This window comes from Neovison vison, chromosome 11 (assembly GCF_020171115.1).
Source record: "Neovison vison isolate M4711 chromosome 11, ASM_NN_V1, whole genome shotgun sequence".
NCBI lineage: Eukaryota > Metazoa > Chordata > Mammalia > Carnivora > Mustelidae > Neogale > Neogale vison.
In genome coordinates, this window is record NC_058101.1 from 173,746,510 (window position 1) to 173,761,836 (window position 15,327).

The 15,327-nt window shown below is 43.3% G+C and overlaps 1 protein-coding gene across 1 annotated transcript in view; it reads right to left on the bottom strand.

Moving 5' to 3' along the window:
• Window positions 1-14,417: 14,417 nt before the first annotated feature.
• The window catches only part of IKBKB (inhibitor of nuclear factor kappa B kinase subunit beta), a 59,971-nt gene continuing 59,061 nt past the window's right edge, over window positions 14,418-15,327 (bottom strand). Inside the window, exon 22 of the mRNA XM_044225306.1 lies at window positions 14,418-15,324. Within this exon, the coding sequence (XP_044081241.1) occupies window positions 15,259-15,324 (66 nt within the window). The 3' untranslated portion in view covers window positions 14,418-15,258. The remainder of the gene's footprint in view (window positions 15,325-15,327) is intronic.

Here is a 15,327-nt window from a genome sequence, read left to right on the forward strand (position 1 = left end):
TTCTGTAAGAACAGACGCCGGGGCACAGTGCAGTGGCGTTTCCGACCTCGGGAGCAGGCAGGAGCGGGGAAGGAAACGCGCCGGTTATAGGAAAGCCTCCTATACCAAGTTTTAGCAGATAGGCCAACCGGCGTCAAAGGTACTTTATTTTTTATTCCCTTGCCTTTTGCGGTAGGAGCTAAAGCAGGGGAAAAACAAAAACAAAAACAAAAAAACCCCAAAGCAAAACAAAAACAGTAGGAAGGGGGGAAGTGCTTAACCCAGATAATGGACCATGAAGCTGTGGTTAAAACAAGGTGGACGCTTCGCTGGCCCCGTCGGCGACTGTGCACTTACCGCTCTTGTCCTGGGAGTTGTCCGTTTCGGCCCCTGTTTGGATGTAGGGATTACCTGAAAATTAAACTTAGGTGCAAATGTGACATCAGCAATATTTTATTTTACAAGTGTATCTCCTGGGTTCATACTGAACTGCCAGTTCCAAGCAATCTCTTTGTATGTAAATAAAATTAAAAACTTATTACAAAATAATACATGGGTGTTGTAGAAATATTTGAAAAACGTAGAAATGGATAAAAAGTGAACGATTATTTCACTACCCAGCTTAATCACGATTAACTTTTTTGTGACCTACACTTCTCGTCTTGTAATCCAGTTCTTTGAAAATTACCATTATTTTTCAATAATGGGATAATGCTTTAGATACAAGTAATTTCTTTGATTAGCAAGGCTGTGTTCGATTGGTTTTTCATAATATCAGTGTACTTCTTAAGTTATGCTTATTGGATACTTCTATTTCTTCTTTTGTGAATTTCCAATCTGTGTATCTTTTGTTCATATTTCTATTAGGAGTAATTGTCCGTTGTTGTTAGCTCTTGTATTTGTATAAATACTAATCCTTTTTTGCATATTGTATTTGGGGTTTTTTTATTGTTGTTTGTTTTGTTTTTTAAAGATTTTATTTATTCATTTGTCAGAGAGAAAGTGCAAGCAGGGAGAGCAGCAGAGGCAGAGGGAGAAGCAGACTCCCTGCTGAGCAGTGAGCCAGGACTCATCCCAGGACCCTGGCATCATGACCTGAACCAAATCAGATGCTTAACTGATTGAGCCACCCAGATGTCCCTGTATATTGTATTTGTATAGTTATTATAAATATTTGTGTTTTCCCAACTTGTACCTTGTCTTTTTAAAACAGTGTCTAACCCCTTTGTTTAGATATGAGGTGTCTTAGTATTTTTTTCAGTTCAGTTTTTTTCTTACTTAATCCTTATTCCAGGCTCTGTTCATATTATTTTGTTCTGAAGAATAATCATCCCTCATTAAATAAAAAAAGTTTTTAGGGGCACCTGGGCAGCTCAGTGGGTAAAAGCCTCTGCCTTCGGCCTGGGTCAGGATCCCAGGGTTCTGGGATCAAGTCCCACATCAGGCTCTCTGCTCGGCAGGGAGCCTGCTTCCCTTCCTCTCTCTCTGTCTACTTCTCTGCCTACTTGTGATCTCTGTCTGTCAAATAAATAAATAAAATCTTAAAAAAAAAAAAGTTTTTATTCAGGGGTGTCTGGGTGGCTCAAGCAGTTGAACATGTGACTTCGGCTCAGGTCCTGATCTCACGATCGTGCAATCAAGCCCCAAGTCAGGCTCTGCCCTGCCTGGGACACTCTCTCTCTTAAAAAAAAAAAGAAGAAGAAGAAGAGAAGAAAAAAAGTTTTTATTTACCTTTGAAAAATAAAACTTACAACTTTAGAGAGTTGTGGGATCATTTTCTATATAAGTATTATGCCATTTTTGTATGAGTATAAAATACTCATTTTATATGGAAGTGATATGAGGATTATACTGTCTAAAAATCAGTGCCAAAGAATCCAAGGCAAGGATCAATGTCCTCATCTTCTTGGACCAACCAGTAACATTTGATCCATTTTAAACCACTCTCTTCTTGAAATGATTTGTTTTTAATTGGCTCTAAGATAGCACATGCTCTGCGTTTTCCTTCTTCCTTCATACTCACTCCTTAAGTTTTTTTCTGCATGTTTGTGCTGGTTCTTGGCTCCTCCTCCACTCTCCAGCCTTTCTGGGAAAGTGCCTCAGGCTTTGCTGCTCTAACTGGCTTTCCCACTCTGTCCAGTTTCACCTTTTAAAATGCCATGCCGGGACGCCTGGGTGGCTCAGTTGGTTGGGCAGCTGCCTTCGGCTCAGGTCATGATCCCAGCGTCCGGGGATCGAGTCCCGCATCGGGCTCCTTGCTCGGCGGGGAGCCTGCTTCTCCCTCTGCCTCTGCCTGCCATTCTGTCTGCCTGTGCTCATTCTCTCCCTCTCTCTCTCTGATGAATAAATAAAATCTTTAAAAAAAAAAATAAAAAAAATAAAATGCCATGCCAGCTCGAAGACTCCCAGATTTGTATTTCTAGCCCTGACCTCTACCTTGAGTTCTATTCTCATATATCAAACTGTCTGCTGGCTGTCTGTAGTTGTCCATAGTAAGCATCTCACTAATAAATTTCCTAAAGAACTCTTGATTTTTGCCCCACTAACTTCTCTTTAACTTTTTCCCAACTCAGTTAATGACATTTTAATCCACCCTGCCATCATGTCAAAACCCTAGGAGCCATTCTTAATGACTCTTTTCACACCCAACATCCAATCTGTCAAGTTTTGTCTGTTCTGTCTCCAGAATCCATTCTCTGAATTGAATTGTTCTCACCCACTCTACTGCCACTACCCTAGTCCAATCTACTATGGTCTCACTCCCCGATTGCTGCCGTAGCCTCCTCAGTGGGCTTCCTGGTTCTGCTCTTGTCCCCTACAGGCCATTCTCCAAATAGGAGAAAAGTCGTCTTTTAAAAACGTCTATCAGGGGTGCCTGGGTGGTTCAGTTGGTTCGGCGTCTGCCTTTGGCCCAGGTCATCATCCCCAGGGTCCTGGGATCCAGCCCCACATCCGGCTCCCTGCTCTGCGGAGAACCTGCTTCTCCCTATCCCCCTGCCTGCTACTCTGCCTACTTGTGCTTTCTCTCCTCTCTGTCAAATAAATAAATAAAATCTTTAAAAATATATATTTTAAAAATGTGTATACACACACCATTCATTTACTTAAATATACTTTCATTGCACTTAGAATGAATTCCAAATTCCTTCCAATGGCCTAATATGATCTATCTCCTTCCACCTCTCCTAATTGAGTTCTCACCACTTTTCCCTTTGTCAGTGCACATGTATTGTTATGTAGCACACACATGTACCTGCTTCAGAGCTCTTTTCTCATTGTTCACGACTCTGCCTGGCTGCCTTCCCATCGTTCAAGTCTCAGCCACGTGGTCATATCCTTGTCACATTCCTGAGCAGCCCCCATGCCCTCTCTATTACTGTGGAACTACTCCATTCCATGAAAATGATTTGAAATGTACGCATGTGTTACTTGCCTATTATCTACTCCCTGCTCTGTTTTTCCTCCCCTAATGTGGTCTGTAAGCTCCAACAGAGTAGGGACTTAATTTTTGTTTGCCACAGAATAGGGGCTCAGCAAATATGTCATGAATGAATATCCTAAATTGCCATTTTGCTGAAGTATCAAATACTTTAAATTAGAGAGGATATTGACACATCATGATGTAAGGTGGCTAACTGCCCAGGTTGGCTGGGACTGAGGGGCTCCTGGGATACAGAACTTTTAGGGCTAAAACCAAGACAAGTTGGTCTACCCTTAGATATGCACCCTTAGATATGTCACTAAAAAAACTTAAGTTGGAAAACAACACTGAGTATGGTTTAAGGGCTCCTAACTGGTTAACATTTTTTCTTAGTAAACATTTATTGAATGAGATTGAGCATAGTAGAGGAAAAGGAGAAAGAATGATGAAAGATACATTAAGCAACACTACCTATTGTGAAAACTGGAAAGATTCCATGTAATACAAGGGAGTAAGCCAAGCTGGTTGGGGGGTAAAGCTGGATGGAATAAATCAAGTGATAACAGACCTCAAATTTCCACCAGAATAATGTTTTGGCTTTGACAAAAAAAACCCTCAAGAGACAAGGGGCACCTGGGTTTGGCTGCCAAAGCGTCCGCCTTTGGCTTGGGTCATGATCCCAGAGTCCTGGGATCAAGCCCCGCATTGGGCTCCCTGCTCTGCAGGAAGCCTGCTTCTACCTCTCCCATCACCCCTGCTTGTGTTCCCTCTCTTGCTATGTCTCTCTCTGTTAAATAAATAAAATCTTAAAAAAAAAAATTGAATCTATTCTCCGCTTTAGAACCTACAAGTCTGTGGACTCTGAGGAAAATGAAAAGTAAGAACTGAGTTGGGCGATCAGATTTTTGAAATATAAACTGTCAGTTTCCTCCTTCCTTCCTCCCATCCCAAGCAAAAAATTTTACTTGTTTCACTTCCTCAGCATAAAGAGACAGAGCTAAACAAAAAAATAATAAAATAATAATAAAAGATAAAACACACACACGAAAGAAGAGACAGCTGAAAGCCCCTAGTCTCTCATTTCAGGATTCCAAAAGCCTAAACCCTTTAAAGTGATAATGTTAGGTACTTCTGACAAAATATGTGTGAGCTAGCAGTGCTCATTCAACCAACAAACATTTATTGAACACCCACTAAGAGCCCTGCCCAGCCTTGGGTGCCATATATATAACAATGAATGGACCAAGTCCCATCTCGTGGAGCTTTTTAATGGATGTATAGAGGGACAAATAAATACATCAGGTGGTGACAACGGCATAAAAACAAGTGAAGATAACAGAGTTACAGGGACAGTTCCCTGGGTGGCGGGGTAGGAGATGGGTACCAGTATAGTGGATGTCCTGATAAGGCTGCATATGCGAGATGTAAGTGGAGAGGAAAGAAGCCACGAGGCTCTCTGGGGGAGAGAGTGATCCAGGCAGAGGATGATGTTCGATGTTCGTGTCAACTCTGAGGCTAAAAAGTTCTAGGCAAATGTGTACAATTTATGTGACCATTACAACAAATGGTGATACCAACGAATCCTCATCTGATATAAAGTCATTTTTGTTCAATTCCTTTCGTTAAGCGAGGAAGATAGTGCAGGTAGGCCCGCATGAGCAAGGATGAGAGAGGCAGGTGAAGGTACCAAGGAGCACGGAGCATGCCTAGTGGACAGAGAGGGGACCAGACCAGTAGTAGCAAAGTGAGCAGAAGGTGATGCTGAAGGAAATGAGAAACATTCAGATTCTGGATATATTCTGAAGGCTGAACCAGCAGGACTCATTGGATAAATTGGATGTGGGGTGTGGAAAAAAGAGAGTAGGCAGGGTGAGTCCGTGGTTATTTAACTGAGTAACTGGAAGAACAGAGCTGTTGTTTAAGGCATTAGGAAGACCGCGAAGAACAAGTTTGGGAGGGAAAAATTTGGAGTTGACTTTTGGAATGTGAGATGCATATCTAGTTGACAATCCTGAAGGGACAGTGGATATATTATCCTGGGGTTCAAGAGAGAGTTCCGAGCTGGAGGTATAGATTTTGTTTTGTTTTGTTTTGTTTTTTTAAGATTTTATTTATTTATTTCACAGAGAGAGAGAGAGCACGCGAACATAAGCAGGGGGAGCAGAAGGCAGAGGGAGAGGGAGAAGCAGGCTGATGGATGCGGGGCTTCATCCCAGGGCTCTTAACCACTGAGCCACCCAGGCGCCCCTGGCGGTATAATTTTGAAACCATCAGCATCCGTATGGTATTTAAAACCATGAGGCAGGAATAAATTGCTTTTAAGGAGTAAGGCTAGATTAGAGAACTCCTTGTGTGTGTGTGTGTGTGTGTAGTGGGAAGGGGGGGATGGGGGTGCAGCTAGTTCAGAGGTCAGGGAGAGGTCACAGAATCAGCTCAGAAATAGGAAGAGCCACCCGTGAGGATGAACAGGATGAGGTTAGGCGAGGCATGAAAAAAAAAAACTTTTCACAAAGAAAGAGTAGGGTATATATTAGGAAAATCGAGCACCGCATAGAAGTTGGTGGAGTACAAGGTTAGAAATGAAGATGAGTGTCTGCTGGACTGAGGAGATCAGACATTAGTCTTTGGTGCTGGAGAGTCCCAGAGGGTTTCAAGCAGCCAAGTGACATTTTCCAATTTTCACTCTAACAGCGCTGTAGAGGATGAATTCTTGTTAAGTGGGAGATGTTAGAATCAGGGAGACTGTTTAAGAACCTAAGGCAGGAGAGTGTGAGAGGAAAATGTGTTGTTTTTTGTTTTTTGTTTTTTAATTAAGAGGTGAAGAATAGGCAGGTCTTGGAGGAGAGGAGTGAGGACAAGTCCAGCATGGTCACTCATCTCTGCCTGTAGCACTTGGTGGATGGCAATGTTGTCACCTGAGCTCATAGTGATACAAATGACAGGTTTAGGGGATGGGGAGAGAATCAATTCCGTATTTTTGAGGTATGTAGGTATGTTTACCACAAAGGTAAAGCTACATATTTGAAGGCTAGGGATATAGATATAGCCATCAACATAAACATGATAGGTAAGGCCATGAGCATCAGCCATGGAAAAAGTCAGCATTTCCATTCAGTTTCATAGAAGACATATTCTATTTTGCATGCCCATCAGGAAAGCATAGGGTCATTTCAGATATGAAAATAAATGTAAACATCTCAAATAAAATATTAAGTAATTGAATTTTAAAATGTTTTTATTTTTAGTTTAATATAATTTAATTTTAGAGCAAGAGAGACTATAGTGGGGGGAGGGGCAGAGGGAAAGGGAGAGAGAGAGAATCTTAAGCAGGCTCCACTCCTGGTTCGATCTCACCACCTGAACTGAAATTAAGAGTTGGACGCTTAACAGACTGAACTACCCAGGTGCCCCTGGATGACTGAATTTAAAAACAATTTTAGAGCAATGAAACCATTCTGTATGATACTATCTATAATGATGGGTACGTGTCATTATAAATTTGTCCAAATCCATAGAATGTATAGCACAAAGCTGAACTCTAATGTGAACTATGGACTCTGGATGATGATGATGTGTCAATGTAGGTTCATCAGGTGTCAATAATGTATCATTCCACTGGGGGATATGGATGGTGGGGGTGGCTATGAACTTGTGAGCGCATGGCGTGTATGGGAAATCTCTGTACCTTCTACTCAATTTTACTGTGGTCCTAAAACTGCTTTGTTTGTTTGTTTGTTTTTTTAAGATTTTATTTATTTATTTGACAGAGAGAGAGGGAACACAAGGAGAGTGAGTGGGAGAGGAAGAAACAGGCTTCCTGCCGAGTGGGGATCCCAATGCGGGGCTCAATCCCAGGACTCTGGGATCATGATCTGAGCCAAAGGCAGAGGCTTAACGACTGAGCCACCCAGGCGCCCCCTAAATCCACTTAAAAAAAATAAAGTCTATTGGGGCACCTGGGTGGCTCAGTTGGTTAAGCGTCTGTCTTTGGCTCAGGTCATGATCCCAGGGTCCTGGGATCAAACCCCTGGGATCAAGTCCTGCATCGGGCTCCTTGCTCAGCAGGGAGTCGGCTTCTTCCTTTCCCTCTGCTCCTCACCCCTGCTTGTTCTCTCTTTTCCTATCTCTCTCAAATAAATGAATAAAATCTTTAGAAAAATAAAGTTTATTTAAAAAATCATGAGCATTTAGAGTTTATTCTATCAATGCAAGAACAGTTTAACATCAGGAAAATCTAAAAGGATTCCTCACAGTAACAGGAGAAAGGAAAAAATATATCACGTTATCTCAGTATACAAATAAAAAGGCATTTGACAAGGCAAAACCAATTTGTAATTTGATTTGACTTGATTTTTTAAAAAGTAATCTCTAAACTCAACGTGGGACTTGAACTCATGACCTGGGGGTCAAGAGTCACACGCTCTTCCAAATGACCCAGCCAGGTGTCCCCCAATTTGTATTTTTTAGGGCTCGGGAAACTGAATAGTAGAAAATATCCTTTACTTCATAAAGACGCTGCCAGAACCCCACAGGAAACATAATTTTTGACAGAGGGGGGGTGCCTGGGTGATTCATTTCATTAAGCCTTATGGCTGGAACCAGGGGGTTTTCTGGGGCTTCTCTTGATACATTTCACATGCAATAGTTAAGATTAATGCAAAATTATGGAGAAAAAAAAAAGGAGTCTGTATGATTTTGGACTTGGATCCTTTAGGATCACTACACCTGACAAAGATTCCTGACTAGCTGAGGCTGTGGCTGGGGGCAGGGGAAATACGGGATGAGGAGTGGGAAAATAAACCTATAGCCATCGGTTCCAGGCTCACGGAAGACAGAACCACTTGTAGATGCAAGGACTGCTGTAGCTTTGTGTATTTTTTCTCTTACGTGTGCTTTTTTGCATGTGCTGCCCATTTTCTTCTTCTCTCTCCTTCCAATACAATTTTATATACAAGCTTGTTGCGGCCGGCATGACAAACCGACCAGGAACGTGAGGGTAAGAGGATGGTGAAAAGAAATTAAGAGACAAAGAGATGGGGGCAGGAGGAGCACCAAGGAGGATGTCCAGTAGTGCCAATTTTATTCAAGGCTGTGAGGCATTATATAGCTAACAGAAACAATCATAAGAAAAGTATCTAATTTTAGCTGATTACTAAAGAGTTTGCAACAAGCACAGAAAATCCTTCAAGCTTTCCCATTATCTATTTCCTAAACATCAATAGCAGACCTTCTAGCCCCAGATGTACTGACTTCAAGGCCACTCAAGACATAGTTTGTGTAAGCACAGCACAGTCTTACAGTGGTGTAGTCTATAGCCCGTGCAAGGACAGCAAGGACCAGCCAAGAATTTCCGACCCGGCCAAATCGTCTCTATCTGACTAGCAAGCGTGTGGGAAGTCACGTAGGCGAGCGCACAACACGTAGCACAGACCCTTTCTCAGCGCTACTCGACTTTATTGACCTAAGCCTTTTGTTCGGCTATTCAACCTTTAAAGGAGGCACAAGTCAGGGCCTGGTTTGGTTCTCATCTCAAGCCTTACCATGGCCTCCCACACAAGCTGTTCAAGATACACTGTACAGGGGTGCCTGTGTGGCTCAGTGGGTTAAGCCGCTGCCTTTGGCTCAGGTCATGATCTCAGGGTCCTGGGATCAGGTCCCGCATTGGGCTCTCTGCTCAGCAGGGAGCCTGCTTCCTCCTCTCTCTCTCTGCCTTCCTCTCTTCCTACTTGTGATCTCTGTCAAATAAATAAAATCTAAAAAAAAAAAAGATACACTGTACAGCTTAGTGTGATGGAATTTGGGGAGCAATTTATATGGCTAGTGAGAGATACAGTGATTGTTGGGTCTGTGCATCTTTTGATTTGGGGGGAAAGGTGAGAGGGTTTTATGAAGGATAGCTGTATCCTGGTAGGTGGAAACAGAGTTATTTAGTTCTTGCGTGGAGGTTTCAATGTACGGAGAAGGATGCATATGGAAGCTGACAAGTCAGCGGGGTGGACCATGCTGATTACCGATCTATTGCTTCTTCATTCCAAATCCATCCTTCATTGTCTCGTTTTTGCTACTGGGACTTCTCTCTCTCTTGCCAACTGGCACAATTTCAAACTCCGTTAAGGGACATTAGAGGAACACTGGAAGAGGAAGGGGCTCTTCTTTCTGGTTCCGGTGGGCTCCTACCGGCAGCTCCCAGTGTGTGTGGCAATCCGCAGGAAGATTCCCGTTGCACCTCAAAGGTGCCATACCACCCCTGTTGGCAGTTTCTCGGTGAGTTGTGCGGTGCAGCTCCTCCCAATAGACAGCTTTCTATAGCGCCTGGACAGCAGCGTCCCAGTGAGTTTGGCCAACTCAGCACCAAACTCCCTCATCACCCAGTGGCAAGCCACAGCCACACTCCCTCCATGCAGTCTGGATCTCAGCCCAGGGTGGGGGGGGGGGACAGAGGGGTTGGGGGGTGTGCAGTGGAGCTTTTTTAGCTATTGGGGTTATGGCTACTCTCTTTTTCTGCTATGCCTGCATTCTTAGTTTTCCTTACCCTTTAGAAACCAGTTTTATAATTAGCTTCAATAAAATCTTTAAGATTCTATAAAATATTTTTTTAAAAGATTATTTATTTGACAGAAAGAGAGAAACAGAGCAGGAACACAAGCAGGGGCAGTGGGAGAGGGAGAAGCAGGCTTCCCGCAGAGCAGGGAGTCCAATGCAGGGCTTGAGCCCAGGACCCTGGGATCATGACCTGAGCTGAAGGCAGACACTTGACGACAGAGCCACCCAGGAGCCTCAAGATTCCATAAAATCTTAAAAAAAAAAAAAAAAAAAGGAGGGTGGCACCTGGATGGCTCAGTTGGTTAAGAAGCCAATTCCCTGTTATAGTAAAATTTCCTTGTTAAATCTGCTGTGTAGTTTCATTCCCTTGACTGGACCCTGAATGAAAGAATTATGATAATAGTATTGTAGTTATGATGAAAACAAACCCAAAAAAAGGGCTACACTTTTAGAGATACATACTGAAAAGCATATGGGTGAAATTTTTTTTTTAAAGATTTTATTTATTTATTTGACAGAGAGAAATCACAAGTAGATGGAGAGGCAGGCAGAGAGAGAGGGAAGCAGGCTCCCTGCTGAGCAGAGAGCCGGATGCGGGACTCGATCCCAGGACCCTGAGATCATGACCTGAGCAGAAGGCAGCGGCTTAACCCACTGAGCCACCCAGGCGCCCCGGTGAAATGTTTTAATGTCTGAAATTTTCTTCACTAATAGAGCAGCTGGTGAAGAGATAATATGATTGTCCAGTATTGATAAATTTGAATCTGGGTGACTAGAATACAGAAGTTTATTACACTACTCTGTATATCTGTATATTTGCCAAATCTTCACAGAACAAGTTTTTTAAAAACTCTGAACATCCTGATGTTAGGGCACAGTAACTAAACAACATTCCAACCAACTGGGAGGCAGTTTGTGTTGAGAAAAATTGGACTTCTGCCCATTCCTCAACACCTCCAAGAAAGAGAGTCACTGTTGAGAGACTTCTTAGCCCTCTCAAGGTCAGATTTAATTTAACCTTAGTAAAACTCTCCATGCCTCAGTTTCCTCACGGATGAAATGAAGATAATGAAAGGACTTACCTCATTAGAATTGTGAGGACTGCAGACAACTACGTTTTTAACAGTCATAAATCCACTGAATTGTAAGAAACACCCTCATTTTATGTACCACTAAGGAAAAAAATGCTATCAATTAAACTGTGGCACAATGTCTTCACTGTAATCCTGGATGACAAATGGATTAGTCACACCAGCCTCTTGTTGTTTTGAAATTTTCTAGCTCTTCTGAGGGATTTGGCAATTTCTCTTGCCTTCCGCGGCATTGCTTGACACGTGATAAACAGTCCTTTTGCTTGTAGTTTGGTGACAAATGGCCAGCCTCTCCTACTTTGAGGTATATTCCTTTCTTAGGACCGATAAAAATTTGACTGTTAACTTTGAAAGAAAATATGGAATTACAGCCATATATCCTCAAGAAGTATTTATTTGGCCAATATCAGATTTATGTTCACTGCTTTGTTTTTATGCTTTTCTGGGTACAGTAGATTTCTGTCTCAAATCAAACCAAAAGGGTAATATTTCTGAAGAGATTTTAAAAGGCAATTAAACTCAACATGGGTGGTACCAAACGGATACAGCTCCACTGAGTGACGGCCGTGACCGAGTTCACACGTGTAATTCACAACTGACACCGATCCCTATAATGTGACCTGCCATTGATTAAAGATATAGCCCACTGAGGAAAAAAATGTGTGGTAGAGTTGATGAAACACGCATTTCAAGGAAAGTTAGTTCATTGTCTGGCAATTCATACTTGCTGGTCCTATTCCAAACACATCTTGTAAAAACAGTGTTTTTCCTCTCAAACTGCTCTGTCCGATATAGTAGTTACTTGTCACATGTGACTATAAATATTTAAAAGGAGGGGCGCCTGGGTGGCTCAGATGGTTTCACATCGATCTTCAGCTCAGGTCGTGATCTCCAGGTCATTGGATGGAGGCCCACGTCAGGCTCCCAGCTCAGTGGGGAGTCTGCTTCTCCCTCTCCCTTTGCCTTTCCCCCTGCTTGTGCTCTGTCTCTCTCTCTCTCAAATAAATAAATAAAATCTTTTAAAAAAAACATTTAAAATGAAATTAAATAAAATAAAAATTCAGTTCCTTAGCTGCCCTAGCCACATTATAAATGCTCAACAGTCATATGTAATTAGTAGCTACCTACAGGCCAGAACAGATTAGAACATTCTTGTCATCACACAAAATTCTATTGAACAATGGTTTTCTAGGAAATTCTATCAATTATAACATCAAATCATATGCCATAATATCTTTATTTAAAGTTTCGAATCTTGCTTAAATTGGGGTCAAGATGACATAGGGGAAAAAGGAAGTACTACCTCATTTATTCATCAGGATGGGTCTAGAATAAAGGATAAAGATAAAATTAGCCTTGCTCTAGCAAATAGATTGCTGTCAATTTGCAAAATTTCCTATAACAGGTGAGTGGTTAAACAAGCTGTGATAAATCCATAGCCAGGAGTACCACTTGGTGTAAAAAGGACACAACTCAGATGGAAACAAGAGTTACACTGAGTGAAAAAAAGCTAATTTCAAATGTCATACACAATCTGGCTCCATTTGTATGACATTCCCAAAAGATTATTATAGAGATGGAGAATGAAGAGAAATTAGTAATTTCTAGGGATTAGGAATCTTGGAGGGGAGGACAGTGGGTGTTTAAAGGGAAAACATTAGGGAGACCTGTGTGGTGATAGGACAGTTCTGTATCTTGATTCTAGTGGAGTTACACAAATCACATGTGAAAAAATGGTGTAGAACTATAGGCACTCAGTGAACCGGCATCACTAACCTGCTTTTAATATTGTAGTGTTGTTACATAAGATGTAACCACTAAGAAAAACCAGGTGAAGGAGAACATTTGCAACTTCCTGTACATCTGTAATTATTTGTAACTTCCTGTAAATCTATAGTTATATTAGAAGAAATTTAAAAGAACTTAAAAGAAATTGTTTTGAAAGAAAAAGCTAAAAAAACCCAACAACAACAAAAACCAAAAAACCAAGAATAAAGAAATCCCTGGAGGGAGAAGCCCAGTTTTGTGGATGGGTGCCAGGTTGGGGGTGGGCAGCAGGTTACGTTGGATTATCCAGATCAGCCCCAAATTGAGTCACAATTAGGCACACGGAGAGGATTTGACAGAAGACGGAAGGGCAACAGGACCCTGGAGGCGGAGATGCAGCCGCAAGGGAAGGATCACCTGGACTCCCCAGAAGTGAGAGCAAGCAAGGAAAATACTCTCTCCTGCAGCCTTCAGAGGAAGCGCTGTCCTGTCAGCACCTCAGCCCAGACTTCTGGCCTCCAGAACTGAGAAACAGGTCACGCAGTGGGTGGGAATTTGCTCCAGCGGCCCTGGGAGTCTACTACCACTAGAGGGAGCAGCTCTGCAGTTGGGCCTGTGGGTTGGCCTCTCCCCACCCAGCCTGGGGCAGATGAGGCGAAAGGAAAACCCAGGGAACTCACCACCTGTCACTGCTTGGGTCCAAGTTCTCCAGCCGGTCTTTGGCCTTCTACCTTTCAGCGACTACTTGTACTTGTGTAGATAACGCTGAAGGATTTTAGTTATACTCAAAGGGAGGACTGGGGAAAGTACATCTACTTCATGTTTTTGGGAGCAGGAGTCCTATCTCAAGTTTTCACCGAATTTGCATATTCCAGTTACATTGGTCTTTTTAAACCATTCCGTTGGCGATGTCATTTTCTTGTTAAGAATTCTTCAGTGACTCCTGAGTGCCCATAAAATAAGCCCATAATCCCTTAGCCCAACATTCATTCCCTCCCCAGTCTGGCCCCATCCCAGCCTGTCTTTGTGGTCTGACTTCCTACTATGCTCCTCACCGGTGTTTCCAAAACCATGCTGTCTCCAATTCCAGCTCTTCGGGATGTTAAGAAATGTGACACTCACGTGGGGCGGGGAGGAGAATGGCTCTATTGTCCGATGTGTCCCGTGAACCGATCGACACGGTTGAGGCGGTTTATAATCACAGGACTCTCAAGAACTTTAATATGCTAGTGTACAGTGTGACTCTCCAGGAGACAATTAAAGCCTGAAGTGTCTCCCAAACTTCCTTGACCTTGACCATGAAACCTTTGGTACTGCTGCCATGGAAGCCAGTTTGTGAAACTCCTCTATTCCAACTTCCTTCTCCGACCAAACTCACCTATTTGTGATCATCTGGACTCGTTTTGCTTTCCTGCTTTGATGCACAGAAGTCTGGTGAAATCTCGAAGAAGCTGTGCTAAGTGCCAACCCACAACACATGACCCACGTGCTACTCAATTTTATGACATTTTGCGTTAAGTTGATTTTTGAGTTCCCAAGTCCTAACCACAAACATTGTAAAAATAGATTGTGGAGCCTGGTGCAAATGTTTGAGTTCTGTTACAAAATATAGAAACTATTTTTTAAATAAGTCAATTTAATAATACTGCTAGATGACAGAAGCAGAGCTCCCCTGGCCCAATGCCGCCCCACGCAGCTGCGTCTGAGCAAGGGCAGGAGTGGGCACAGTGTCGGCAGATGTAGGGTTGACAGGTCCCCTCTTCTTCTTTCCTTCTTCCCCACGATGACTCACCCCCAGGTGGTCTCGGGGACCCGAGGGAAGGAAGCTGCTCATCTGCGCTGGCTCTCGCGAGCAACCCTGTGGTGGAAAGGATGGTGGCCGGGGAGAGCTAGCGTGTACCTACGAGGGAGCACGACCACTCAAGTCGTTGGGGAAAGAGACGTTTTAGCAGCAGTGAAATGAAAAGAGGAAGAGAGAGAATGGGGCCAGGCAAGTCTACCGTTTAAACCTGTCTGGTTCTGAATCCAGATGAAACACTAGCTGTGAGGACAGGTGGATCAGGGCCTTTGGAGATCGGGAGGGGTCAGGAGAGGACAGGCTGACATCGAGTGTCATTCATACTTTGTCCTGAAAGAGTCCTGTTAGACATTTGTCCAGCGGTCTGTGGGCAAGTACCTCGAGCACATTTCCAGAGCAGGGGAAGCAGCCCATGCCTGGCCTCAGTGTTTGCTGAGCCTCTGCGATGGAGGACTTTTCCAGTGTGCAGACGACGTTGCTGGTAGTGCCCACGGAGGGCCACACCCCTGGCCTGCGGTGAATGTCACAACTCCCAGGGAAAGTGAGAGGATCCTTTGTCTGGGTGCCGACGACTTCTGAGACATCGTTAGAGCAGGGGGCCAGCATGGGAGGACCTCAGACCAGGCAGCCCCATCAGGTGGTCAAGGCCACCCACACAGTCAAGAGGCCTGTTCCAGGCTGTTCTGTTCTTCTTCCTCTGTCTGTAGCCAGCTCCAGTCTAGAGACTG